Source organism: Micropterus dolomieu, linkage group LG15, assembly GCF_021292245.1.
Source record: "Micropterus dolomieu isolate WLL.071019.BEF.003 ecotype Adirondacks linkage group LG15, ASM2129224v1, whole genome shotgun sequence".
NCBI classification, from domain to species: Eukaryota; Metazoa; Chordata; class Actinopteri; order Centrarchiformes; family Centrarchidae; genus Micropterus; species Micropterus dolomieu.
In genome coordinates this window covers 24,396,700-24,422,647 of record NC_060164.1, presented here as the reverse complement: position 1 = coordinate 24,422,647, position 25,948 = coordinate 24,396,700, and the positions used below count along the sequence as shown (strand labels likewise).

Here is a 25,948-nt window from a genome sequence, read left to right as displayed (position 1 = left end):
TTATAATAATACCATATATCATCTCTCATGTCATTGCTATCATAATAATGATAAACAGGGCTCTCCTACATAGGCAAATTTATATATACATACTTTTGTTTTGGTCATGCAGTAGTTATTACCTTACATATAATCTGCCACTATAACTACTTTCTAGATCTAGTTTATCACCTGCACTCTGTTAATTCTATCCAAAGCTACAGAAACAATTTCCTAACCACCTTCTGGCTCTATGATAGAGTGATGCAGAGGAAACACTGCCCTTGAATTAATCTAATACTTCATGACTGTCTACAACAAGGATCTGCAACTGTGTGTTAGATACTTGTTCAGCTCACGTTTATTCACAAGTCCCCTCTGGTTTTATAATTTCTGACACACCGACTGTAACTACAGACACTACAGTTCAATTGCTCATTGATGTTAGCCCCCTCCACCGATAACCACGACATTAGCTTTGTGGCTAATTTAGCAACAGGCAGCGTTATCTGCTGTTGTGGATGTTAGAAAATATTTAGAAGTAATATATTAAGAGAGAACAGAGGACCAGACAGCGTAGCCTCCAACACTAGGTTACCGTCACATTAAATCACTGCTGAGCCTGGAGAGGGCAGTGTAGCTCCGGCAGAGCGGCTCTGAGCTCCGTAGACTGCGGTCAGCTGATGTTTTGTTCTGTGGTGCTGCAGTGTTGTCAACAAAGGAGCTCCAGCACACCCCCTGGTGGGCAAAGTATGGAACACTCATGACATGAGGGAAGGATCTGACTCTGTTTCTCTTTTTTAATAGTCATATATCGGCTGTTATAAACGCAGATGGTGATATATCTGCAAGTAGCTTAAATCGGCCAATAATATCGGCAAAACGTTAAATCGGTCGGGCTCTACTTATCGGGGCCAGAGTGGCGATAATAGAGACGCCACTCTCCCTATTAGAAGTCAGTGTAACATCAAAATCATTTTGAAGCTGTTATTTTAAGATAAAATTAATACATAATGTTGCTTTAAAAATGCTAGGATGGAGGAAACTAGCAGAATGTGGGTGTCTTACTCTTTAAAGCGATGTTGAATTTGGTAGTTTATACATTACATTTACTAATTTAGCTGACAATTACAATTGCTATTTATGTCAGAGGTCGCACGCCTCTGGAGCAATTAGGGGTTGTGTCTTGCTCAGGGACACAATGACGGATAGGTCACAGTGGGGGATTGAACCCAGGTCTCTCTCACACCAAAGGCAGGCGTGTTCCATTGTGCCACCACCCTTGTGTAGCTTCATGCCCATGAACAAAATCTGTAATCTGTTGCTCAGGTTTTGAGAATATGGGTGACAAAGGCATGTCTGATGATGAGGCAACAATGTCATTTAATTATCTTTTTATAGAATTTCAGATATTTCAGAATAAAGGTTGTAAATCCAAAGTTATCTATTCACAATTGTCTCTTTAAAGTGATGCTAAAGTTTGAATATAAAAATATGAGATAATTATTCTTAGTCAAATAATGCATGATGCAGTTTTATGGCAGGCAAAAATATATATATTTTTTTTTACCAGTTATGTGTTCTCAGTTTACCCATCATTGGCAGTAGAGCCAAAAAGGTAATTTAGTAATTTCAATAATCAGAATAAGAAACTCGCTATCTATAGCCAACCAAACCCATTCAACCATTTGACTGAATGCTACAATTAGAAAAAGCCACTGCGAACGACAACAGATGAGGCAATTTGAGAGTAAATGGCTACCAATTTTTTTCTTTTGAAACCCTGCTCAAATGCATTGTCAGTAGGACTGATTCACTTTCCTCAACATCATTTTCCCAGTCTGTCATGTGACTCAAGGTAATCACATTTGGTCAAAAGCTTGCTTCAGGGCCACAATACCATCATGGACTCAAAAGCAACTGGAAATAATCTCCACGCCCACACTTGTGTTACATTTCAGCAAGAAAGTGGCAGAAAACGGTAAGAGCCTTCGGGTTTTATTTTGCAGTGGAGTTGAGAGCAGGCAATGACTGACAGCTCCAAGTGGCTGCTCTGTCCCGCCTCCCTTCTATTTTTGTGTGTGACCAGATCAAAGCGTGCTAGCAGGACAACAGACAGGGAGCAGGCAGCCAGCGACAGACAGACACTTGCAGACAGCCAGAGAAATGAACATCAACTGTATACAACACCACCACACTCCTCATCCACATCTTTGAGAAAGATCCCAAAAGCCGTGTGTGTGTGTGTGTGTGTGTGTGTGTGTGTGTGTGTGTGTGTGTGTGTGTGTGTCCTCTGCTTATGCTGTCTAACTGTAACAAGATCCTGGCCTTCTCAGTTCAGGCTGAGTGTGGATCACCAGCAGATTCCAGAAATAACATGCAAAGGATGTAAGTTGGGTCACAACGTGGCTAGCATGTATAATCTGCTGGGTCATATTATAACATAAATATGTGACGTTTTTACTGTCATTACATGAACAAAGCTGATAGGCAATAATGTAGTACAAACTATAGCCTACCACAGTAATACTGCCTACACGTGGCAGGCAAGATAAAGACACAGTTAGTTCTGTTCTGAGAAGGTGGCCAACCTGTTGGACACTATGAAAGTATCCGGGGCAATTCCACAAAAGATACGGCCATTGTTTCTGGTAGAACCAGACCAGTATCTTGATGGGCCAATATTATTATCATCATCATAATTTATTGTTGGTAAAGTGGCTTGCAGTTTGGACTACTGCCATCATCCAGTCTGCTGATTTTAGAAGATAATGTAATATGTAGGCAGAATAAACTGTTGGGATTTTTCCAGAGACAGAAAGGTCAAATCCCAGAAATCCAGGACAGCTTTTGTTTCTTGGAATGACCACAGTAAAACTGTGGTAGGTGCCATATTATTGCAGTAACCGACCCAGCCACACAAAACACCCACTTTTCACATTATAAAACTGCAGAATCTAACAAACAACCAAAAATGCAGTGCTTTCCAAATGAATCTGTAGAATATCGTGGCACAGTTTCATAAAAGCTCCCTACACAGGTCAGCAGTTCTACAGATGTTTATCTGCTAGTGGTTCAACTGAGTTGTCAATGAGAAGCCTCTGTGGGTTAGACGCTCTCACTATGAGTAAGAAAAGTATACATGAATTAATTAATAAATACATAAATAAGATATTTTTTGTATCCAAAAATGTATGGGCTCATAAAAGGTATGTTTAAAAAAATAAATAAAATAAACTAGCTGGAAACACCTTTTGTATGAAGAGGTGTTAAATGTAGGTTAACTGTTCTGAACTCAAACTGATCCAGACATAATGTCAAGTGGATTGGCCAGGGCTGATTTTCCCAAACACCCTCTTAGCACTGAGATTACGTTCGCTCCAAGGACTTATACAGAAACAGACTTGATCGTAGTGCTTAGACGGCTCGTGGGACATTCACTGCGAAGGCTTTTCACCGATATGGAATGCCAGTCACATGACTGCTGTTACTGTTTATCTGTCTGCATCCGCCTGTCCCCGTCTCATATGATAATTCCCCTAGCTTCCTGTCTTTCTCTCTTCCAGTAAATATAAATAAAGTATCCCTTATCCCTCTCTCTCTGAAGGGTTTCAAGTTGCCAGGGCAATGTTTGGTGTGTGAATCACAGTTCACTCTCGCTTCAGCTGCGATTTCAGTTCCGGTGTGAAAACATTTGTGGGGACATGGGCTTCAGCTGAGCAGAGCATGGCAACATGTCATTCTCACTTGTACCTTATCTAAAGTGAGCACAAAATAAAATGTGTTCTGAATGTGTGAACCTGAGGTTGTGTACTGCATGAAGAGTACATCACTTACATTAGGTCTACTTAAACATTTTTTTAAGTGTTTCCTGCACACCACCACCTCCGCAGACAAATCTGTTTTCCTCTCCTTATTGATCACTCAACCTGACTGATATCTGACCTCCCTGCGCAAAATGTTCAGAAGATGACACTCATGAAGTAAAAGAGTATGTAACAAAATAAAGTCTGACTGCCTGACTGAACTTTTGTGTTTGTCTGTGTGTCTTAGGTCCAGTATTCTGCTCAGAGGACGAGACTCGTCTGGTGAATAACCTGTTTACTGGTTACAACAAGGTGGTTCGTCCAGTTAACCACTTCAAAGACGCCGTAGTGGTTACAGTGGGACTGCAGCTAATACAGCTTATCAGTGTGGTAAGGGAGTGGGAAAAAGGTGGGAAAACCAAAATCTACTATCTCAACCCAAACCTGCTGCTTCAGTAAAGCATTGTAGTACTTGCAAACCATGGGACATGTGCACTGCAAGTTAAAAACACAGCTTAGTAAATGTATAAAATATTCTAATTGAATTACAAGGTCCAAAACAGGGCATCTAATTAATGCAGCAGTAGACAAGCTTTTTTGATGGATTGTAAATATGGCTGTCCATACCATGCTGTGGCTCACTTACTTAAAGTTTATTTGTCCCCGTAGGGCAATTGGTTCTGCAGCAAGACATAGACACAGGACAGACATAGATACAAGACCAAAATACATAAAAGGATGAAAAAAAAATAATACTAAAATGTTGCAAACTCTGGTTGCACAAAACAGGATTGAGAAGATGGATAAGTGCTAAAGTGCTACAGAATTAGGCGCTCCATTTCTGAATAAATAAATAAATAAATAGGCCTCCTATTCGACGGCCATATGTTAAAAAGAAACAGCCAGCAATGTTCATCAAAAAAAAAAATAAAATATATAGTAGCAATAGACGGCAACATTTCCACAACAATCACCATCATCATCAACATAAGTACCATTCATGTTATAAAAACCCCATCACTATTTAATTGTTACATTTATCTACTTCTCCGGACTGAGTTTAGAAAGGAGATTGCAGTCGGAATGAATGAATATCTATTGCAATTTACCGGGGGCAATCTAAACCAAGAACCTGAAGGTAGGATCTGAAACTGCAAATGAAGGGGGTGGGTGCTGTCAGAAATAATTGATTTGGCCTTCCTAACTACTACCTGTCTGTTATACAGGTCAGTGAGGCTACACTGCTGGACACCTAGAACTTTACTGCTGACTTTCACAATATTGGAAAGAGCAGTTTTACGGTTACCGTGATATTACCACACCAGCAAATTACCAAAAATGTTAATACAGACTCAATGTATGACTTATAAAAAAAGGTCACAAGGGTCTTTGACAGTTTGCGAAGGAAAACAGTCTTTGTGGCCTTTAGTCTTCTCAGTGTTGGAATTAAAATTCAACTTATTGTCGATCAGACTGCCATACTACACACACACAGACGTTTCTATGCATCCCACCATCTGCCCATTAATGGTAGTGGCAGTCACTATTTGTAGTAGTTACAAATATGTAACATAGCATCATTGTGTCAACAACTGCCAATGTCTTAAGTTAAATATGGAATTTATCTAATTAATTTAAAGCATATCACACCATCAAAATATAAGCCAACAGTCCCATTCATAAGACGAAAGGTCACAGCAAGTTTTGGATAACAATATGTGGAGCTATGGTACTGAAATAAACAAGGCAGGTCTAATATTAAAAACATGTCAGTCAATACACAGGGTAAATGTATGAAGTGATGTGAAACAACAGCAGAATACATTCTACAACAAATCCAGCACTCATTTCCACTGGCCTAATCGGCAATTCACTCAAGAAACAAGGTTAAGGTCAATGAATCTGTCACACGCAGACAGAAAGTCACACCTTTCCACCCACTGTGATGACACATCGCCCAACCAAATGCAAAACAGGCACAATGAGTTAATGAAAACACAATGCAACAAGGTGACAGTGGCCTACAGACGATAGGCCGTCAGGTGAAGGTTAGGCTCTGCGGCCACGCATACTACACACCCAGGGTCAAAACCGCACGCGTGCGGGCTCAGCGATGGCACGGCGGCCACAAAACAACACAACACAACACCATCAGAGCGCAAATAAAAATGAGTTGCTCCTACTGTTTGTAGCTCTCCTTCTGGGTCTTTAGCTGGCAAGCTCCGGTTCTGTGAAGATGTTGACCAGGGCTGAAAGTCCCAAACTGGAAAGGTTTTCTCCTCCTTTATCTTCGTGTTGTTATAACCAGCTTTCCCACAACCTGTCGATAGTGGACAACAATTAGCTAGAGTTGGCAGCGTTGACAAAAAAAAAAACTAACGTTACTTACTGCTGCTAGCAAAACCAGCCGTTCTTCCTAACATTAACGTTAGCTAGCTTTAATATTAACCGAAGAAACAAACGTTTGAACAAACCTTTAACGCCACTGGCATGTTTTAACGGAAAGGGTTGCTGGTATCCGTCTCCAAAAATATTGTTTTTGCCTTTAAACTTTATGTTCCAACTATTGTTTGAGCAGAAAACATTTTCGGCCAAGTCGCATTCGCGCGGGGCATTTTTACGTCGTCCGTGCGCACGCGCGTCTGCTTGGCCTTCAAGATGAAATGGAGCAAAACTTTTGCCTCTCATTTTCTTTGCAGTTGACAGTGTTTCATTTCAGTTGCTTTTTTATTGTTAATTATATTTTGTTGTGAAATCTCTCAGAAAATATAAGCTACTTGCTTCTGTCTGTGTCCTTTTCTGCATCTCTCAGGATGAAGTTAACCAGATTGTGACCAGTAATGTCCGTCTCAGACAGGTAGGCCTGAATGTGACTTTTGAATTCTTGACAACAAAACTGTGCTAACCATTCATTTAGAAATCCCAATAACAATCACAAGATTTTCACACCACATTGCAATAGATGGGTCCATTTAACAACATTTGGATTTTAGGCCCCATATTTGTTAGACACACCTTTTCAGTCTCATTAAATTACTGACATTTTTAGGAACCCACGCAAAGCTTAGCTTTACTCATGAAGCAATGTTTTACCAAAAAACACAAAGAGTGCTTCTGTTCATGTAAACTAATCCCCTAGGAATTAATGCTGACACACCTGTGACCCCAACAATGTAGTAGCCTAAGTTATCAAAATCTAGTTATCATAGATTTTAACAATTAATCTGCTGTGGAAGGTATATACTTAGCTGCATGATAAGATCCATGCTTTGTATTTACTTGGTGAATATATCACACTAATTAGATCATACATGAATGATCTCCATAAGTAGAGGGTGATCTAAATAAGATCTTGTAATATGAATAAGGGAGGATTTGTGACATGGTGGATTTTTCACATTGTATGAAGTGACTAGGAATCTTAAATGACAATTTCCTCCTCATGGAAATAAAACAACTGAACACAGCGTTATCAGTACATTAGTAGACCCAGTTAGCTAAACATTTCTTATTTTAACCCCAGCAATGGTTAGATGTGAACCTGAAGTGGAATCCAGATGAATACGGAGGCGTCAGGAAGATCAGAGTCCCTTCAACCGACATATGGAAACCTGACCTGGTGCTTTACAACAAGTAAACACATTCACTGTCTCTTTTTGTAATGTCCTTGAACATCTTGCTGCTCCTCTCACACTTTTTCCTCTCCTCTATCCCTGTCCTCCTCCTCTGCAGTGCTGATGGTGACTTCGCCATCATCCATGAAACCAAAGTCCTGTTGGAGCACACCGGGATGATAACATGGAACCCGCCGGCCATCTTTAAAAGTTACTGTGAGATTATTGTCCTCCATTTCCCGTTCGACCTGCAGAACTGTAGCATGAAACTGGGAACATGGACCTATGATGGACTGCTGGTCGTCATCAACCCAGTGAGTGTAATTCATAAATTTACCATTATCCTCTTTCTAATAACTGTTGCTATTGTAGTGCATTATTTCCTACTCTTCTGTCTTTTAGGACAGTGATCGGCCTGACCTCAGTAACTTTATGGAGTCGGGTGAATGGGTGTTAAAGGACTACAGGAGCTGGAAACACTGGGTTTACTACACCTGCTGTCCCGACACACCATACCTTGACATTACCTATCATTTCCTTATGCTGCGGCTGCCTCTCTATTTCATTGTCAACGTCATCATTCCCTGCATGCTGTTCTCTTTTCTCACCGGGCTGGTCTTCTACCTACCTACTGACTCTGGTACGTAGATCCTGGTGGGTTTTGAAGTGCATAGAAACTTGTCTAAATCTTTCTAAAACTTTGATGGTGACTAAATAACATTGGTATGTCCATTCCAGTAACCAGTAGGATTTGTATCCCTGTGACTTTTATTTGAACTCACAGATTGGAATTGTTTGTAGCCCTCAGGGGTGATTGTGTAACATTACAGCATACAGAAAACACTGAAATGTTAACCCAATGTTGACAAGTTAGTTTATCAGTTAATCTGTAAAGCCCTAACTGGCCAATAGTTTCTGCCATCAGAGATATTTAAATCTAAACACTATGGGATTGCCCTTTTTGTTAACAGCCAAAGTGCAGTTCAAAATGCAGTATAGGATTATGATTTAAAGAAATGCATTGGCAATATATAGCTCAAATTCAGGTTGTATAAAAATGGCAGAAATAATAGGTAATGTAGGCAGAAATGTGAATCTTGGCATCACGACCTGTGGTGTGAAAGTAGCCTGAATTTCCATCTCTCTAGGTGAAAAGATGACTCTCTCCATCTCCGTCCTGCTGTCTCTGACTGTCTTCCTGCTGGTTATTGTGGAGCTGATCCCCTCCACCTCCAGCGCTGTTCCTCTCATAGGGAAATACATGCTCTTCACAATGGTGTTTGTCATCGCCTCCATTATCATCACTGTCATTGTCATCAACACACATCACCGCTCGCCCAGCACGCACACCATGCCCGCCTGGATCCGCAAGGTTTGATTATCTACCTGAGATAATTCAAGAAATGTCATTGCTGTTGTTTGTGAATGATAAAAAATTTATTAATACCTGTATCTGTCCGTCTCTCAGGTCTTCATCGAAACCATTCCCAACATGATGTTCTTCTCAACAATGAAGCGGCCCAGCCAGGAAATTCGGCAGAAGAGGTTGTTCCCTACTGACATGGACATCTCTGACATCTCAGGCAAGGCTACACACAGAAAGTTTGACGTAGGACATGCGTATGTTCTGGAGGGCATGTTGGTGTAACCTGCTGATGTTACTGTCAGTAGAGTCATAGTGACTTTAAATAAGTCAATAATATGATTACTATTATTATGGAAGACAGAGCATCATAAAAGGTGCAATATCTTTCTGTGTATACCCGCAACTACAATCTGTCCCTGCCCCTTCCTCTGCAGGTAACCCCACCCCCACCAGTGTCACCTACCAGTCTCCCATCACTAAAAATCCTGATGTTCGCAGCGCAATAGAAGGGGTGAAGTACATCGCTGAGACAATGAAATCAGACGAGGAATCTAACAATGTAAGACAACACCTGCATGAATAATGGATACAAGTGTATGAACCTCTACAAGTTTAGCTGGACAGCCATCCATGTAGTTATTTTTTTAAACTAAACAATAACACAAGAGTCAAAATGTTGTATTTTAAAAATAGGGAATGTTAAAATGTGAGTGCAGAAGCAAAAATGAAATGAAATTTTACAGTGACTTCCTGAGGACCGTGTTGATATGTAAATCTCGTCTCAGCCAATAAGCATATTTCCCCAAATGTCAAACTACTTCTTAACTTTACATCTGATTTTATTGAAATATGTTCTACAGCCCAATTTTATTGGCTGATATGAGCTAATTGCAGATAAATCGGTGTCTGTGTTTTACAACAGCTGACAAAAAACAAATGGAGAGAGGGATCCTTTAATCATATTGTGAATGTAGTCGTTGCATGGTTTGTCCACCAGAGGGCACTCTGCAACTCGACTGTTGGCAACACAAGTGTTTGTAACACCACAAAACACAGCAAACAGCTGACATAATCAGCTGTACTTTTGTTCAAAGTACTATTTATAACAATTTTTTTTATTTAAACTGCCTTATGTCAAATTATTTTGGTGAGACCTCATAACTACATGTAATAAATGTTAGGGATAATCTTTATTTATTTATGTTATGTGTTGCTGTAAAGAAGGAAAAAAAAGAACATCAGATTTAAAAATCTGTATTGTTAAAAATCCTGCTGTAGTTTTTTAAATATCCTGCTAATAAGACGAGCATATTGCATCTCAAAAACGACTTTCCTTCTTCCTCATCTCATCTCATCTCATTCCAGGCAGCAGAGGAGTGGAAGTTTGTTGCCATGGTTTTGGACCACATCCTGCTCTGTGTCTTCATGGCCGTGTGCATCATCGGGACGGTCGGCGTCTTTGCTGGGAGACTCATCGAGCTCAACATGCTGTAGAGAGGCCTGATGCATAAAGGAGTATGTGTATTATCAAGATGTACGTCACACATCAGAAAAGCTTTTATCATTGGATTGGTTCAGGTTGTGCTTGCTCTCTTTCCCGCTCTGTCTCTCACACAGTTTGAGTTGGTTTTTAAATGCTGTAGTGAAGTGACATGTTGTGTATTTGAGGAGACTGCACTTGAAGGCAAATCATGCATCTTAAAGGCATGAGTTTCGTCATGGTTCGTCACTAAGAATTTTTCTATTGTTTTTGTTTTCTACAGTGTTTTATTGCTGTTAACTCTACTGGGCTCTATGAGTGTATTTTGACTCTTGTGTAAAAGTCCAGTAACAGTAATAATTGATTTGTTTTGTTCTTGTTCTGCCTGACACTCATTGGACTTCTAAACTTGTCATATATATTTATGGTTTAAGGTTGTGAATTGTTTAAATTATTCATGGGTTAGTGGCAAGGTTTGCTTTGTTACTGATGCATGTAAGTTTCTCTTAACTCAGTTGTAGTTTGTTAAGAGCTCATTCATTTTGAATAATACTTTTTGCATAAAGGATTTTCAAACACAGTCCTTCACATGTTGAAAATCTGTTTAAAATCTGTAATCTGTTAAAAAAAAAAAAAAACTTAAACCAACAATCTGTTGTAGGTAAAGTTGCCGGTGAATATCGAGCCAAGGGAGGCATGGCGTTTGTTCTCGGGCAGCCATCTCAAAGCTGCACCAAGCTGGTATGCTGCTCCTCTCTGACACTTTTGATTTGTCACTTCTTCCACGTGGAGATTCATTGTTTAGGGAACATGGGATTAAAGCTGGTAAGAATCGTTTTGCTTTAATTGCATAGCAAATAAAACAAGCAAGTGACAGAGCAAAGGAAGATTGTAAAACAATGGAAGTGAAAAAATCCATCAAATTTAATTTTGAAATATCACAGCAGCAGTGTTACTGCCTGTTAACAGCAACCAGCTGAAGGCAACTTGATTTATTTTGCTGCTGTTCCTTAGGACAAGAAACCCTTAGTTTGGTTTAATGAATAAATGAATAAAGTTCTGCTCTCATATTGTGCTGTTCATTTATTTTTTATATTTGCAGTTGTGTAGATGTGAAATAGTGAAAAATAAGTCATTACTAATTTATCTTTCTTTATTGGTGTATTGTTTATATTGTTATCTTAAGCTCAGACTTCAGACATAATATATCACTGACTTTTTTTTTTTTTTTACATAAGTATCTTATTACTTATTCTGCATGTTATCTAGTCCCGACTTTGCACTCTGTAGGTCACATTTCCCACACGATGTAGCTTTTGATTAGGATACAGGGGACGGTTCACATGAGTTATAGGTGTGTTTTGTGGATACAAAGTGGGCATGAGCTTAGACTGAGAAATCCACAAGTTCACCCAAATCACGAATAAGCAAAGATGTTCTCACCCTAGTGGTGTCTGGCCTTGCAGATAGTTTAACTAAACATATGTGAAGCACACATGGACAGCGTGCAAGAACCACAACAGAAACTTTCTTTAGTTGTTGAAAAACATTTAATAGGCGTGCCATGCGCACACTTAATGAGAACCAGCGTTGGCAAAAAACTAAGTGATAAGTCTAGCAGAGAAAAACAAAACTACAAATACAAAGTAAACAGGTATTACATGTGTCAGTGAGTGAGAAAACATGTTGAGGATCTTGAATTTTTAGAAGTGACAGCTTCATGAATTTTATACCATATATTCGTCACCAGCAGGTATTAATGGGAGATAAAAAGCTCGTTAACTCTGGTACCATCCAACTAAACAACTCAGTGAGCTGGTACGGTACCATGACGCTACATTTTGCAGCTTCTGGAAACACAGCTGCCTGGTGGAGGTAAAGAACAGGACAAAATCAAATTGTAAAGCTGTGGTCAAGGCATGGAGAGAGCCAACTGTAAATTCATTACATGGTCTCATTTCAACATTCAACAAAGGTTTGTCCAATAGCACTTTTGCTACCATGTATAGATTCAGAAGGCAAGCCCAAACCATTACAGCCAAATTATTCTGGGATGTTTTGAGGTCAACAACAACAAACGCACAGAGATAAGGTAGGGTATTAAATAGAACTTCATGTGTCCCCTCAATATTATTTAACCCACTGAGTCAGAGTGTGTTTCTAGGATCAGACCTGTACAACACAGGTGATACAACATATTTACATTTGCATAGACACTATTTCTTCTGTTTCCATTTAATAACAGAATAAACTGTTATTAACACACTAGGTGCTAGTGCTTACAAAATGAACCTCCTTAATTTTGATGTTGCAACAGTAGTTAGACATAGGGAAGATTACACTATAACCTAATGAAAATATCAGTAGCAATCAAAGCACACATTATGATTACAGCAGGTTCCTACTGTGAGTGCACATATGTACAACTCTTAAAATCAATGTAAGCACAAACAAGAAAACACTTGAAAAACATTTGATTAACAAATGCTAATCTGCAGCAAACTCGGAGGCTTAGTTGTGACAGAACCATGGCATTTACAGATTAAGCCTCTAAATGTTTAAAACCAAACGGTGCAGCAATACCTGAACAACACATTAAAACACAATATGGCCAAATAAATACAAAGAAATATTCTGTGCAAATGGTGTCAGGAAATACAGATAAAACAGTGCAAATGATAATCCTATTGAGAACTATGATTGGCAACAACAAGATAGAGATACATTGGCAGTTTTTGCTCCAGGCTGTTTTTCTCACCTGCTAAATGTTAATTGGTTCGGTTTACTCAGAAATTGCTTTGTTGTTAGCATAGTTCATTAACACCTATGCTATCCCTCAAGTAATAAATTAGATTAAGTTGACAGGCCACATCTCAAAGAAAAACAGCTGAATTAAAATGCACAGGTTCACTTTTCCCATTCTGCAAAAAAAGCTTGAGTACGTAAAACGTATAATTATTTCTGTAAACTATTTGGAGACTTTAGTCTTTAGTAAGTACTTTTCCAGACCTGATGAATCTGGTTTCTATCCGTGTAGAGCACAGACAAAGCAACAGGGTTATTAAATAGCTGAGTAACAAAAATGCTTCTGCCTCCGCTCAAAACGCACATTTTCTGCTGTACCAGAGCGCCACAGAAGGCTGATCTGAGTTCAGTTATTGGGTAGTGCGCACAGTGTTCTGGGTAACTGCAACCATAGGTGGGGCATTTAACATTAGTGAAAACAATTTGCCGCTGACAGAAGTTGGCCCACATAAAGTCACCAACAAAGAAACAAAGGCATGAATGGTCAACAGTCAATGAATAAGATTTACTAAGATTTACAGCGGCTGCTTTCTCTGGTTAATGTCATCCATTTACTGGGGATATAATTACGGTTGTACACCCTAGTCTATTCCTCTATTTTGGCCTACAACTTCAGAACCTTTGCTCCTTGTAGATCAGAGTGTAGCTCACTCCTAAAACATCTTTAAAAACAACGTAATTATTTCGGCAGGATAAAATGTGTACAAGCAGCAGTGTTTAGTCAAATCTGACTATAACAAATTTATCCCAGATGTTTCATCACTAGGCAAAGAACTTGTATGTGGGATTAAACAGGAGATGAAGAAAGCCATAGCAGTAGCCTTAATGCACTCCTGTATGCATATACTGTAAAAAAATAAAAATAAATTGACAATGTCCCGATTCACAACAGGTTTGTTTTAAGATGCACTTGTTGAATTCCTTTTGTTTTCTCAGAGCTTAGTAGGATGTTTTTGTACACAACCCAACAAAAGAATGTAAAACTTGTATGTATTATAACTCACTATGCATAATAATAAGTGTGATATTTAGCAAGATATACAGACAGGGGTCAGGGTCAGTGAAGGAATTTAGATTTATGCAGCATCCGAGGACAAACCATTTGTGAACCAGCAGTTTTATTTAAAAATCATGACCCTTTTTATCAACAAATCATACTGCAGCCAGTTACTTCAAACCTAAAATAACTACAAGAGTATAATCTCATGGAATACTGAAAAATTAACTATGTCAGTTACCGCATACAGAGTATAATCAGCAGCCAACTACCCCATCGAGAACAGTCTTAAGTTTAAAGTTACAATCATCACTTCCCAGTCAACCAATCCAACTGTTAAGGCCATGATACGTTGGCATCATTTTAGGCAATATCGTTGGACAATTTGATCAAATATGATTAACATAATAATTTAGATCATCCTACTGCAATACGTTTTTTTAAAATAAGAACACACACCATCTAGCAAGCACAACATCTACATCATCTCCTCTACGTGCTTTGTCTTAGTACGATGGTATGGTGACAAATTGTTGGATTTAAACAACAACAACAACAAAAAAAAACTATTAAAAGCTGCAAACTGAAACGCATGTCAAACTGAGTTTTTGGCTGCAAGGAAGAAAGATAGCATTAAACTACTGTTGATGTCAATCCTTCTCCACCTATATTGCTTTAAAATGCCACCTGTCTATCATGGCCAGTACAAACACCTTTTCTTTGGACAGAATGATTAGACATCCCTGGTCCTCTTTTGGACTATCTGCAACTATGATGGCTGAGATTCTGTCTCACAGGGGGCACTGTGACTCTGCTCTGATGCCCCCTCCTCTTCCTGAACCATTTCTTCTTCTTCCTCCTCCTCCTCCTGCTCATGCTGCTGCAGCAGCTGCTCCTTTGATTGGCTCTCACTCTCTTCTTCTTTAGTGGGTCCTGCGTCTTCCCCCAGCTCTCTCTCATCTGAGGAGAACACGTGTAAGTAAGTTGTGTATATAACCAGTAAGAGAAATGACAGAACCACAGGGAAGGGTGAGAGAAAGAAGGAGCAGCTAAGATAGTGTGAAGTTTGTAATAGAACAAATGATTGGTTTGTGGGAGTTCAAATCAACAGAAGTTAAACAAGAGTTGACTGAATAACAAAGAGGGGAGAAGCAGAGAACGTAAGAGGCTTTACTAACATCTCTTAAAATCCCCCTCCTCCCATCCAACAACCTGCCCTTTCATCAAAATCAATGCCAGAGGCTCAGGTGTTCACACATATTCACATGTATAAACATAGCTACATTTTTGTAGCTTCTACTATAATCATTAGTATTTTACACTGCGGATTTAAAAATCAAACAGGACTCACAAGCTAAATGCACCATCATTCGCACGCTTTAAGATTCTTCCCTTACATAGAAAAAAATCAGAAGTCTGTAGCAAGAGAAAGACTTGGAGCCCCATTCAGACAGGATTAATAGTCCAGGAGGAGATTGGCAACTAAAACAGTTGCACTGCTCTCCCATTACTAAACTCTTTGTTGTGGACCACACTGTCCAATTACAGGAGGTGGCTTGTAATAGATGAGAATATTCTGTAAAATAATCACATGACACACTTGCTGAACTGAAAATATCTGGAAACAGAAGCATAGAGTAGTATATACCTGTAAGTCGCCTGTACACATGGAACAACATGTACATAAAAAAGAAGCACTGGGCACTCTAATTAGCACATGCTGCCAGACCAGGGCTCGAGACTAACGGCGTCCTGTCGTCCTGGGGACGATAGAAAATGTTTTTGGGAAGAAGTGAAATATTCTCAGGGACACCTCAGGGACGAAAGGCATTGTGTGTGTATTTATTATTACTGTCACTTAGCAAATGACAAACTGAACCGACCGAGCGCCGACTACAACGGAGAGCATCTTCTCATGCTGTTACTATAGTCACTATCACTGGCTGGCAGCTCACCTGTTCCCGCAGTACAGGTCCATCTATCCTCTCAGTCACAAACAGCTTGCTGACCTCTCAATCATGCTGTGTAGGCTAATGCGTTAAGCGCCACACATCAATCTTCTCACACAGTGAAAAACAAATCTATATTCTGATAACATCGACTAGCGGCGAGAATCATCTCCACCAAGCGAATGCAACTCAGTATACAGATTGATAAAGTAACCCCAGCCCCTGCGCGTGCCGAGATGCAGCCAGCAGACTCGCTGGCGGAGTTTTGCATTATAAACATCTAAAACCTGAAGCACAATCTGGCTCTGTTTGGGACTGCGAGCTGCACTTTATTGGAGCTGCAGAAGTTAACGTGGATTTGTGCTGAGATTTCTGCCTAATCACAAGTATAAGTTTCGGTTCGTACCACCGATGAAGTGCAGCGCACTTGTCTCATTCAGTACAGTCTGAAGGTTTGCACAGCAGAGTATAGGTGAGGTAGACTTTTAAAAAATATTATGAATTCTCATTAAATAATGATGTTAGTCTCAATATTACAATTTTTTTCTGGACATGTCAGAGAACACAGATATGTGGGAGAGATTCTGAATGTGCAGAACATTTTGACCATGAGCAGAAAACCTGCTGAAACACAGGAGCTATTAATGTCCAGGAGTTTATAACTGAATTACAATTAAATCCTTTATCATCGAGATAAAAAGGTGCCCCAACAGATAACTTTTCAGTTTTGTTTTTAAATATTTTTGTTTGAATCGAGCAGAATAAGTACTATTTATTTTATCATCATTTATTATGTCACCAACTACAGAGGATAATAATAAAGTAAAGAAACAACATTTTGATTTTGGGACGCTTTATATTAACTTCAGGACGCTTCAAATTGTTCTTCGGGACAGTTTTGGGACGGAGGTGAAACAAATGAGTCTGGAGCCCTGTGCCAGACCCTCTTGGATTTGCCAAGGTTATAATTTTTATTCTTCTTTCTACGTGGAAAACTATCCTCCAATGCCTGAAAATAAACTTTAGGTCCAGTCCTATGCCAGACTTTCTCAACTGGCATTGTAGGCCAATAGTCCTGATGGAGGTACTACAGCAACGTCTAAAGTTTAAAACATACACATAACAAATCAGTCGTATTTGCTACCACTTTGCAACTTTTACCAAAAATGTAGGCCCCATTGAGCAGAAATGTTCAGATGCTTCGAGTTAGCAGGAATTATCCAGTCCATCACTCTGTTCTTCTCAAAAAACAACAACAAAAAAACAGGCACATTTGTCTCCCACTCCCACATTTTTTGGTCAATTGACACCAAACTTGCCACACTGCATCTTCACACTGCCCTGCACAACTATTCCAGCCAGATTTTTGAATGATCAAAAATTTAGCCCACAGTGTATCAAAATGTTTTACTGCAAACGTACATTCTAGCAAAATAAATCTTTAATGTTTATGAGAGAAAAATTTTATTTTTTGATGTCATGATAGATTTAGTGTGGAAAATTTCCAAACTGTATCCCAAAAACCAAATTTTTTTTTTTTTACAGTATTTTGAATCCCATCATATAGTAGTCAATGGAAACTTATGGACTATTCAATCTTTGTAAAAATAAATTACAGAAGAACACAAATTCTCAGAATTTTGTCCTGTTTGGTATTGCTGAATTTTTAACACTACTTTGAAATCTGTCTTTACTTGCATGGACAGCTGTTATCGAAACCCTCATAGTTGGGTAAGTCTTAGTTGAAGCCACCTGATCACAGCATGCCACTGGTGGCAAAGCTTGAGTTCAAGACCTATGTGATCCAGAACGAACATCTTATACTCAGGCATTGTGCTATGTGAATTAAGAGACATGGGCCTTAAATTTTTTCACGATAAATTTGGTTTCTCCTCTTCCTCCGTCTTCTTCATCCTCCTCAAAGTGCCCGGCCCCGACTCACTGCTGCACAGCAGCAATAGTTTCATCTGGGATTGGGTTAAATGTGCTAAGAGTAGGATTAAAAACACTAATCGGAACTCTTATATTGAAATCACCACAGCTCCCCTAAAAGAATACATCTGGTAAAAATGAGGATTAAATAACCAGACATGAAATGACACTTTATGCACAAAATATCTGACAATCTTCTTTTTTGCGATATAGCCAGACACTACCTCTGATCTCTTTTTTACGTAAATGCAAATGACAAAAAGAAAATGGTTTTTTTTTTGAGACAATTTAGACATATATGATGTAGATTGGAGAGTAAATCAATCACTCAATGAAGAAGTTTGTCTAAATATTCTGTACACACAGTGAAGACCAGATCTGGGTCAAACAAGTGTACTATTAATTTGCTTAAATTCATACGTCACCAAATGTTTACAACTCAAACACTACGAGATTAGATGTTAATCAAAGAATACAAATTTCACAAGCGTTTGTGTGACTTCATTTTTAACTTTGCAGGATGAATTTTTATTCTCCAAATAGAATAAAATGTATTTGTAAACTGTATTTGACCCAGGTCTGGTATAGACACCCAATAACAGCTAAAACCCAAAGTTGTTTTAGTATGATTACAGGTAGCAATTAGGGATAGGCACTGGTCTGAGTTCTACAATGTTATTGATTCTACAGCAAAGAAAATGGACCCATTCTGAAGTAATCAAAGCTATCAGATCAGTTCAAATTAATCTCAGACAGTGCAGGGAGAGGAGGGAAACCTGGACTCTGCAGAGGTCGGTTCTGAGGGTTCTTTGGACTCTGCTGGATCTGGAAACTGTGGACCAAATTCCACGGAGCTGGAGCCTTGGCTAGAGGCAAGATCACACCATTAAACCCACTGGTCACTATAACGCAACACAGGTCTGACAAAGGAAATGTGCTGAGGAACTTCTATGAATGCAGAATCTGTTGAACCAAATTGTGATGTTTGCAGTTTCACGGGTCTGTTCTACTTCACTGCCACATGCACAGAATCAATTTCCAATGATTCAATCTAACTAGTACTTTGGGTAAGACATATAGTATTTAACTAGTAAGACAGCCACCCTGCAATAGTTCAGATCAGAGTAAAAAACATGTTCTTTACTAGTTGAATTGTGTTGCACCACAGTGACAAGATGGTTGTCTGTAACTAGAAAGATTCATGTCTGGATTAAATTTTGCAACTGATTGTATGTGGCAAAGATTATGCCAGTTGTGTTTCTCAATTTTCTAATTACTTTTTGCACTATGTTGCTTCTTGCAGCAAAGAGGATGGTGATATTTGAAGGTGGTGGTGTTGCCTCACCTCTGCGGGCTCATTGCTCAATAACAACTACAAAAGAACAATAAAAACTGACATCATTAAAGTTAGGGAAATAATCAATCATAACAGCACTGAACTAAGAAGCATTTAACACTGGTGGTTAGGACATGGAGTAAGTAACATGATGCACATAACGCTGTGAATATGAGAGTATGTGTGTGTGTGTGCAGGTCTCTTTCAGAGGTGTAGTACACATGTTCAGTGTCTTGGTTTCAAGTCTTAGCCAATTTTTGCAATTCCCTTCTTGTCTCTGTTTCAGACCAAATTCACTTTTGTCTGATCTCAGATGTTTCTTCAGTCAATGTCTGACTGTTCTTCCAGTGTGTATGAATCAGCACTGTATTTGTCAACAGGATTAGCATTCGTCATAATTAGGACTTGCTTCAGAGTTGCTCTCTACTGTAACACAAACCCCTTTCAGTGTGTTCTCAATTCAGACCTTAGGAGACCCAGTCTCGGTTGGTCTTGCTTGCAGCTTGTTTGTGTTTGTGTTTTTCCAGTACCTCCAGAAGGAAGTGGGCTCTCCTCTGTGTCTGTCCCAGAACGTGGTGTTGGTCCTGGGGAAGGAGATTCAGCTCGCAGCCTCCTCTCGTAGCTGAACTCTGGAAGCCGCGGAGCCTGAGGGCGTGTCTTCCTGGCCGGATTCAGAAAGTAGCAGTACGCACAACGGAACGCTGAGGGGTTAAAGACAGGAAGAAGAACGGAGAAATAAAACAAGAAAGGGAATGAGAAGGAGAGATTGTATCATTTCATAAACTCTGCATCAACTGGTTATTAATTCCTATTTGCATTATAACAACTTCCTTCAGGTTTACAATATCAAAAGCTCACTCACATTATGTTTTCTCTTAATTGAGATTTGCCCTTCTCATTAAATGCAGTAGTGTGTTTCTGTTCTTACCTAGATATTCAAACTCTTCTTTCAGAGCCATGCCGTTATGAGAAAAGCACTGTTGGCAGATCAAAGCGTATCTACAGGAAGGAAGGAGCGACAGAGGGAGGGGGAAGAAACTGTTAGATATAATAATTTTGTGGTGTTCAGGCATTCTAGGAGTAAACTGATAAACTGAAAAAAATGTTTCCATTAACGTGCCTCGTCTACTTCCGTCAGTGATTACCAGTTACCTGAGGGATTTTTGATGACCCCAGGAGACCTGTACCCATTAGCATGCACTTTACTTTTCAATCAGGTAAATGTATAGCTGATTAGGTGCAGCTTACTAAGATACTAGGGGTGTAGTTGTGCCATCTATAGGAAAGAACATTAAATGCTTCTGAAATTATATCACTTGTGCCACATGCTGGCAATGAGCCAGCCACTTTTTTCCCTTTTCCCAGTTTCTGTTGCAGCTATTCCTTACTTTGCCAGTAGGTGGTGACATCAACACGTCTTCATCTACAAGTTAATCTACTGCTGCTATTACTTCCCACTAAAAAATGACCACCCGCTTGTGGATAAACTGCTAAATGAGATTGTGAGTTTGGTAGTAAGTTGCAAGTTACTTTCACAGTGGGTACATCTAAAACCAAAAGAAAAAAAAAGCATCTTCACCTGTTCTGTGGTCCATCCCCTACCAGGTACTCAATGACTCGGTCCACAGCTCCCCTGTCTTTGGGCAGAACGGGTCTTGCTAATGGAGGACCTGGTGGGTGCATGCCTGTAAAAACAGTTCACATACATGGAAATTAATACACACACACTTTTACATTCAGAAATACAAAACCCAAACTCAAATGCAGAAACCAGCTACAGAGATGTGTCTTTTCTCTTGCACAGAATAGTTTATGCCAATATGCACTCAAAGCCTTTACAACCTACCTACACCTGGTATAGGGGAGCAGGGGGTCCTGGGTACGGCCCCCTGGAGGAAAGAGGCAGACATGGCAGATCTCTCTGGAGGTCCTCCTGGAGCTGAGAGAGGAACAGGTTCTGTAGGGAGAGCAACATGGGATAAAGACCAGACAGATGTATAAAAGAACTAAGTGAAAGGCAACTGGACTTGCTGTTCATTCCAGTTGCCTTTGACTTAGCCCATGACCTGGATGCCTGAGATCTGCATAGACAGACAGACTTGACTGGTGAAAAAATTGAAAAGCTCTCACTGTTCACTCACGGTGCTGTGTGGACCCAGCACCAAAGTTGATGCACTTACAAACCATGACACTTCCTCACACTTGATGTTAAGTATCTCTGTGTGGCCCCTTACCCACAGGTGTGCCCCCTGGTCCCAATGCGGGCCTTGCTCCCAAGGGAGTCATTGCCATTGCAGTCGGGGTGCCCATCGGCATGGGTCTCATTGCCACCCCTCTCTGTCGAATCTCTGCACAGGAGGAGAGAAAACCATCACTGTTTGTTTTTTTCAGAATTGGATGCATCTATTCTTCAATCATTGCGTGACAGGGGATCCTTTTTGTAGCTCTTGTTTCTCAACTTGCTCTAACTTGTTGCTCTGGCCTGAGCTCCGTCAAACACCACTCAACTTTAAATGCAATCTTTTTGTTGTGTATTGATGCATGTTATACCTTGTCCTGGTCTGGGAGTCATTTGAGGACGCACTGGAGTCGACTCCAGCTCCTATAACATAACAGTAAACAAAATCAACATTTTAAAAAATGGAGTCACAATAAAAGATAAACTAAACAAACACAGATAAAGCAAAAGAACAGACATCAGAACTCACAGCTTTCTTCTTAGCTTCGGGGTCAAAGCGTTCCAGGATGAGTTTGGCGTTTTTGTATGTCTCTGTTTCCATCACTTCCTCAAGCTGTAAACACAAAACACAGAAACTTCTGTTTTAACATGCATATTGAATTGTGGTCCTTTAGTTAAAACACAAAGGAGTGCTGGGAATAAGCTAGAATAATTTATCTCAAAGTAGCAATACCAAACTTTTGAGAAGAGACTCTACTTATAAAAGAGCAGACCTAAAAGTTGCCGTTTTCGAAGCTTGTTAACAACAAAACAAAAAATTTAATTTAGGAGGCAACTGCAACGACTGAGCAGCAATTCTTTTTGACGAGTCGTAGCGATGACAAGTACAAACCTTTGCATTGCACCAGCTCTCTTTAAACAAACCAGTAGAACATACATAAATGAAATGTGAGCTGCAAAGAGTTGGACACTTACAATCTTTTTTTTGGAAGCCTTTAAATCTTCTAGTTTATCATCTGAAAAAAGAAGCAGAAATAACTTTAGTCACTTGACTTTATCTTAAATCAGAATCCATCTAATGAAATATACTAGGTAAAACACATTTGAAAGTGGTGTATACTTAGCGTATCATTAAGCTATTGTGCTTGTATTGTTACAATATTATCAAGCTATATTTTCAGTTGTACAGTTTAAAATATCTTGTAGTTGTTGGTAACACAAATGTCTGCGCAGCTCTTTGCCTCTATAGGGTAGGCTATAACATCAATAGTTTCATAAGCTATTAAAATCAACAAAAGCCTGAAAAAGATGCGTTAGTTGCAAAGATATATGGACAGAGAGGGAATGATAGACAACTTACTGTTTCTCTCAGTGCGTTTGGAAAAGAGGAAGACCAAAAACTTCCTGATGAACCAGACCCTGATGATGAGAAAAAGAAAAGCAAGAAAAAGAGAGATGAAGTTGTTTTTAATAATCAACTTCAGATTACACAAGCTCTTTTCTTTGCTCACTTTACAGCTTATCAAGTTCATGGAAAACAATAAAAAGGCAAAAACACTGTGCATACAAGGATGTACCAGATTAAAAATTGCACGTCTGTACTGAGGGTTGTGAGGGATATTGTAAAACAATGTGAGCACTCACAGCAAAGGGTATATGAAGAATGGCAGAGCCATGGATATTCTCTGCAGCCATTGTTCAGGTAGGTAGAGACAGTACACGATCAAAGAGATCAACAGGTATAGGACTGATGAGTAAAGAAGCAACCGGCCGACCCACAGCTGCCGACAGATACACACAAACACACTGATGAGGAAAGAGAAACTATGATTCAAAAACATCACTGCATGTTTTGGATGTTTTGCTGACTTCACCTTTTGCAGACGTTGGTTTTTGGCTCTAAACTCCTCCAGCTCTTTAATCTCCTACAAGGGAAACATGGAGGTAATATTTAAACAATGCAAAGAATCTCAAATAATTCGATGTTACATTTATAGTTCATCAACTGTGAGTTTCCAGGAAAGCAATTTTCTTAATGTTATGTTCCATTTGCTCTGATTTCACCTGGGATACTAATGTATGAGTTACTGTTTCAGGTCGACACAAGTAAACACCATATAGCATCTTCAAAAAAAAGAGTGACCTTTCTCATGAAGCAGGATTATTGATGTCAGCTGCTAACATTATTGACTAAAAAGTGCAATTCCTGCCCGTGTTCAGTGTGGCCCCAATTAATACAGTATATCTTCAATATGATGAACTAAAAAAAAATGCCATAAACATTATAACAGTATTATAAACATTGTCCGAGTACATAACTTCAGACAATATTTAGTCAGTACCTTGTCAATGTTCTCCAGCTGCTCAACTGTGGTTGGCTTTGTCTGGATTGAGGATAAAGATCAGAAAATCACAATCAGGTTATTCAGAACAGTTAACACTGGGCTTCTCAGAGTCACTGACAGCCAACAGATTCAGAACTGATTTGATGTGTCAGTAAACAATCGACCGTTCCTGTAAACACAGAATACTTCTGACGAACAAAGGGGGCTCCTGGTTCAATCAAATATATTAGCTACATGTAAATAAAAACAAATGTAGTGTACCATATTCTCTCTCATCTATACATGATATACTATACATCTATACCTATGTGTATCCCTGTTTTTACTTCCTCCTCTCTCTTTCTGGAAAATGAATGCATGCAAAGACCTAGGGCTGAACTTTCTACTGCTCACTCCCTCTTGCTGTCTCTCTCTGCCTCCCTCTATCTCCCTTTGACTTCTCTAGTATGTCTAAAAATAGTATATGAATTTCATCTAGCTCAAGTGTAAGGTTCAGTGGGTTGAGGGCTATTGGGATGCAAACTTATCATGAGTGAATAAGGTGTCAAAGATGTGAATCCCCTATGGGGGTCTTGGGGCATGCCACCCTGGTAAAAAAGGATTTACAGTCGATTTTAGCATGAGGATATAGTGGAGAAACTCACCCTAGACTTACGCCATTGCTATAAACAGAATGTCTTCTGACAGGGCGTATGTATGACATTTATGAATTGATTTCACAACCACTAACTAGAACTGTAATAAGGCAATTTTAATTCAGATTCTGTCATTTTCAGTGAGCTTGGCATTTGCTCCCCTCTCAAGTGACATAATTAGCCTACAGTAACATGGCTTCCATTTAACTACACCTTAAGTAACGTAGGTCTATTTTAGAAATATTAAATGTCTACACCGTTGACTCATGAATTTGTCTCATTTTCATGCTCATCAGTATTATCTCAGTCAGCATAAAGAAAAAGGAACCATCAAGGGCTCATTCAAAAGAGTGATTTTTTCCAAATGTTGACATGTTTGTACCTGTTGAAGAAATATTGTGAGCCAGGTTCAGGTGTAATGAAGAAGTTTCTAAGACTGAAGAAGAATTAGTAGCATGGTTTATTGAGCCCGGCCGAGGAGATACAGTGCCAGCAAACATTCAACATGAACTCGTCAAGTGCCAACATCAATCTAAAGGATAACATCTTTTGGTCCCTTTTATGTTTCTGTCTTCCCCCTAGTGCCTATGGATTTCCCTATTAGGTCATCTTTAGCTGGCCTTAACCCAGAACAACAAATGTATCTATACATGAGATCTTGTAAAAAGATTACTATACATGAGTTACTCTAATCTGTGGAGCCAGTAAATTCGTGTAAAAAAAAGACAACCTTGTAAGATTCCCAGAGAACACAGATATCTGCTAGCCTGACAACTGAGCTACTGCCTCTACCTTATCAGTCTAACTATTGTTATTCAAATGTTACCGTTTTAAAAACTTGACTGGTAAGAGTAGATGATGAGTCTTATTGCTTTATATCTATCTACAACAACTGCCTGTATATTTTGGAATTGATTTTAAGATTTTACTAATACAGGTTAAGGCATGACTTGGCCCCATGTAATATACTGCTCAAAAAAATAAAGGGTACACTTAAACAACACAATTTAACTCCAAGTCAATCAAACTGTCCACTTAGGAAGCAACACTGATTGACAATCAATTTCACATGCTGTTGTGCAAATGGAAAAGACAACAGGTGGAAATTATAGGCAATTAGCAAGACACCCCCAATAAAGGAGTGGTTCTGCAGGTGGTGACCACAGACCACTTCTCAGTTCCTGTGCTTCCTGGCTGATGTTTTGGTCACTTTTGAATGCTGGCGGTGCTTTCACTCTAGTGGTAGCATGAGACGGAGTCTACAACCCACACAAGTGGCTCAGGCAGTACAGCTCATCCAGGATGGCACATCAATGCGAGCTGCGGCAAGAAGGTTTGCTGTGTCTGTCAGCGTAGTGTCCAGAGCACGGAGGCGCTGCCAGGAGACAGGCCAGTACATCAGGAGACGTGGAGGAGGACGTAGGAGGGCAACAACCCAGCAGCAGGACCGCTACCTCCGCCTTTGTGCAAGGAGGAGCAGGAGGAGCACTGCCAGAGCCCTGCAAAATGACCTCCAGCAGGCCAC

At 39.6% G+C, this 25,948-nt stretch overlaps 2 protein-coding genes across 5 annotated transcripts in view; one reads left to right on the top strand and one right to left on the bottom strand.

Annotated features, from left to right (window-relative positions):
• The first annotated feature begins 3,169 nt into the window (after positions 1 to 3,169).
• On the top strand, positions 3,170 to 11,315 carry chrna1 (cholinergic receptor, nicotinic, alpha 1 (muscle)). Its single transcript, XM_046071450.1, has 10 exons — positions 3,170 to 3,188; positions 4,033 to 4,175; positions 6,598 to 6,642; positions 7,309 to 7,418; positions 7,518 to 7,713; positions 7,802 to 8,039; positions 8,548 to 8,771; positions 8,868 to 8,982; positions 9,200 to 9,324; positions 10,131 to 11,315. The coding sequence occupies exons 1-10, from the start codon at positions 3,170 to 3,172 to the stop codon at positions 10,257 to 10,259; spliced, it is 1,344 nt and encodes a 447-aa protein (XP_045927406.1). The 3' UTR covers positions 10,260 to 11,315.
• A 461-nt stretch (positions 11,316 to 11,776) lies between these two features.
• lnpk (lunapark, ER junction formation factor) overlaps positions 11,777 to 25,948 on the bottom strand; it is a 28,794-nt gene continuing 14,622 nt past the window's right edge. The window contains exons 3-16 of one of the 4 annotated variants that reach the window (XM_046070488.1): positions 23,786 to 23,827; positions 23,318 to 23,368; positions 23,088 to 23,224; positions 22,804 to 22,862; positions 22,419 to 22,459; positions 21,973 to 22,056; positions 21,815 to 21,866; positions 21,499 to 21,612; positions 21,111 to 21,221; positions 20,844 to 20,949; positions 20,193 to 20,263; positions 19,795 to 19,965; positions 18,705 to 18,794; positions 11,777 to 15,007 (exon numbers count right to left, since the gene is read on the bottom strand). In XM_046070488.1, coding sequence (XP_045926444.1) covers positions 14,817 to 15,007; positions 18,705 to 18,794; positions 19,795 to 19,965; positions 20,193 to 20,263; positions 20,844 to 20,949; positions 21,111 to 21,221; positions 21,499 to 21,612; positions 21,815 to 21,866; positions 21,973 to 22,056; positions 22,419 to 22,459; positions 22,804 to 22,862; positions 23,088 to 23,224; positions 23,318 to 23,368; positions 23,786 to 23,827 — 1,320 coding nt within the window. In that variant the 3' untranslated portion in view covers positions 11,777 to 14,816. Of the gene's footprint in view, positions 15,008 to 16,767; positions 17,984 to 18,704; positions 18,795 to 19,794; positions 19,966 to 20,192; positions 20,264 to 20,843; positions 20,950 to 21,110; positions 21,222 to 21,498; positions 21,613 to 21,814; positions 21,867 to 21,972; positions 22,057 to 22,418; positions 22,460 to 22,803; positions 22,863 to 23,087; positions 23,225 to 23,317; positions 23,369 to 23,785; positions 23,828 to 25,948 lie in introns of those variants that run through there. The other 3 variants (XM_046070489.1, XM_046070490.1, XM_046070491.1) reach the window with 3 other exon arrangements.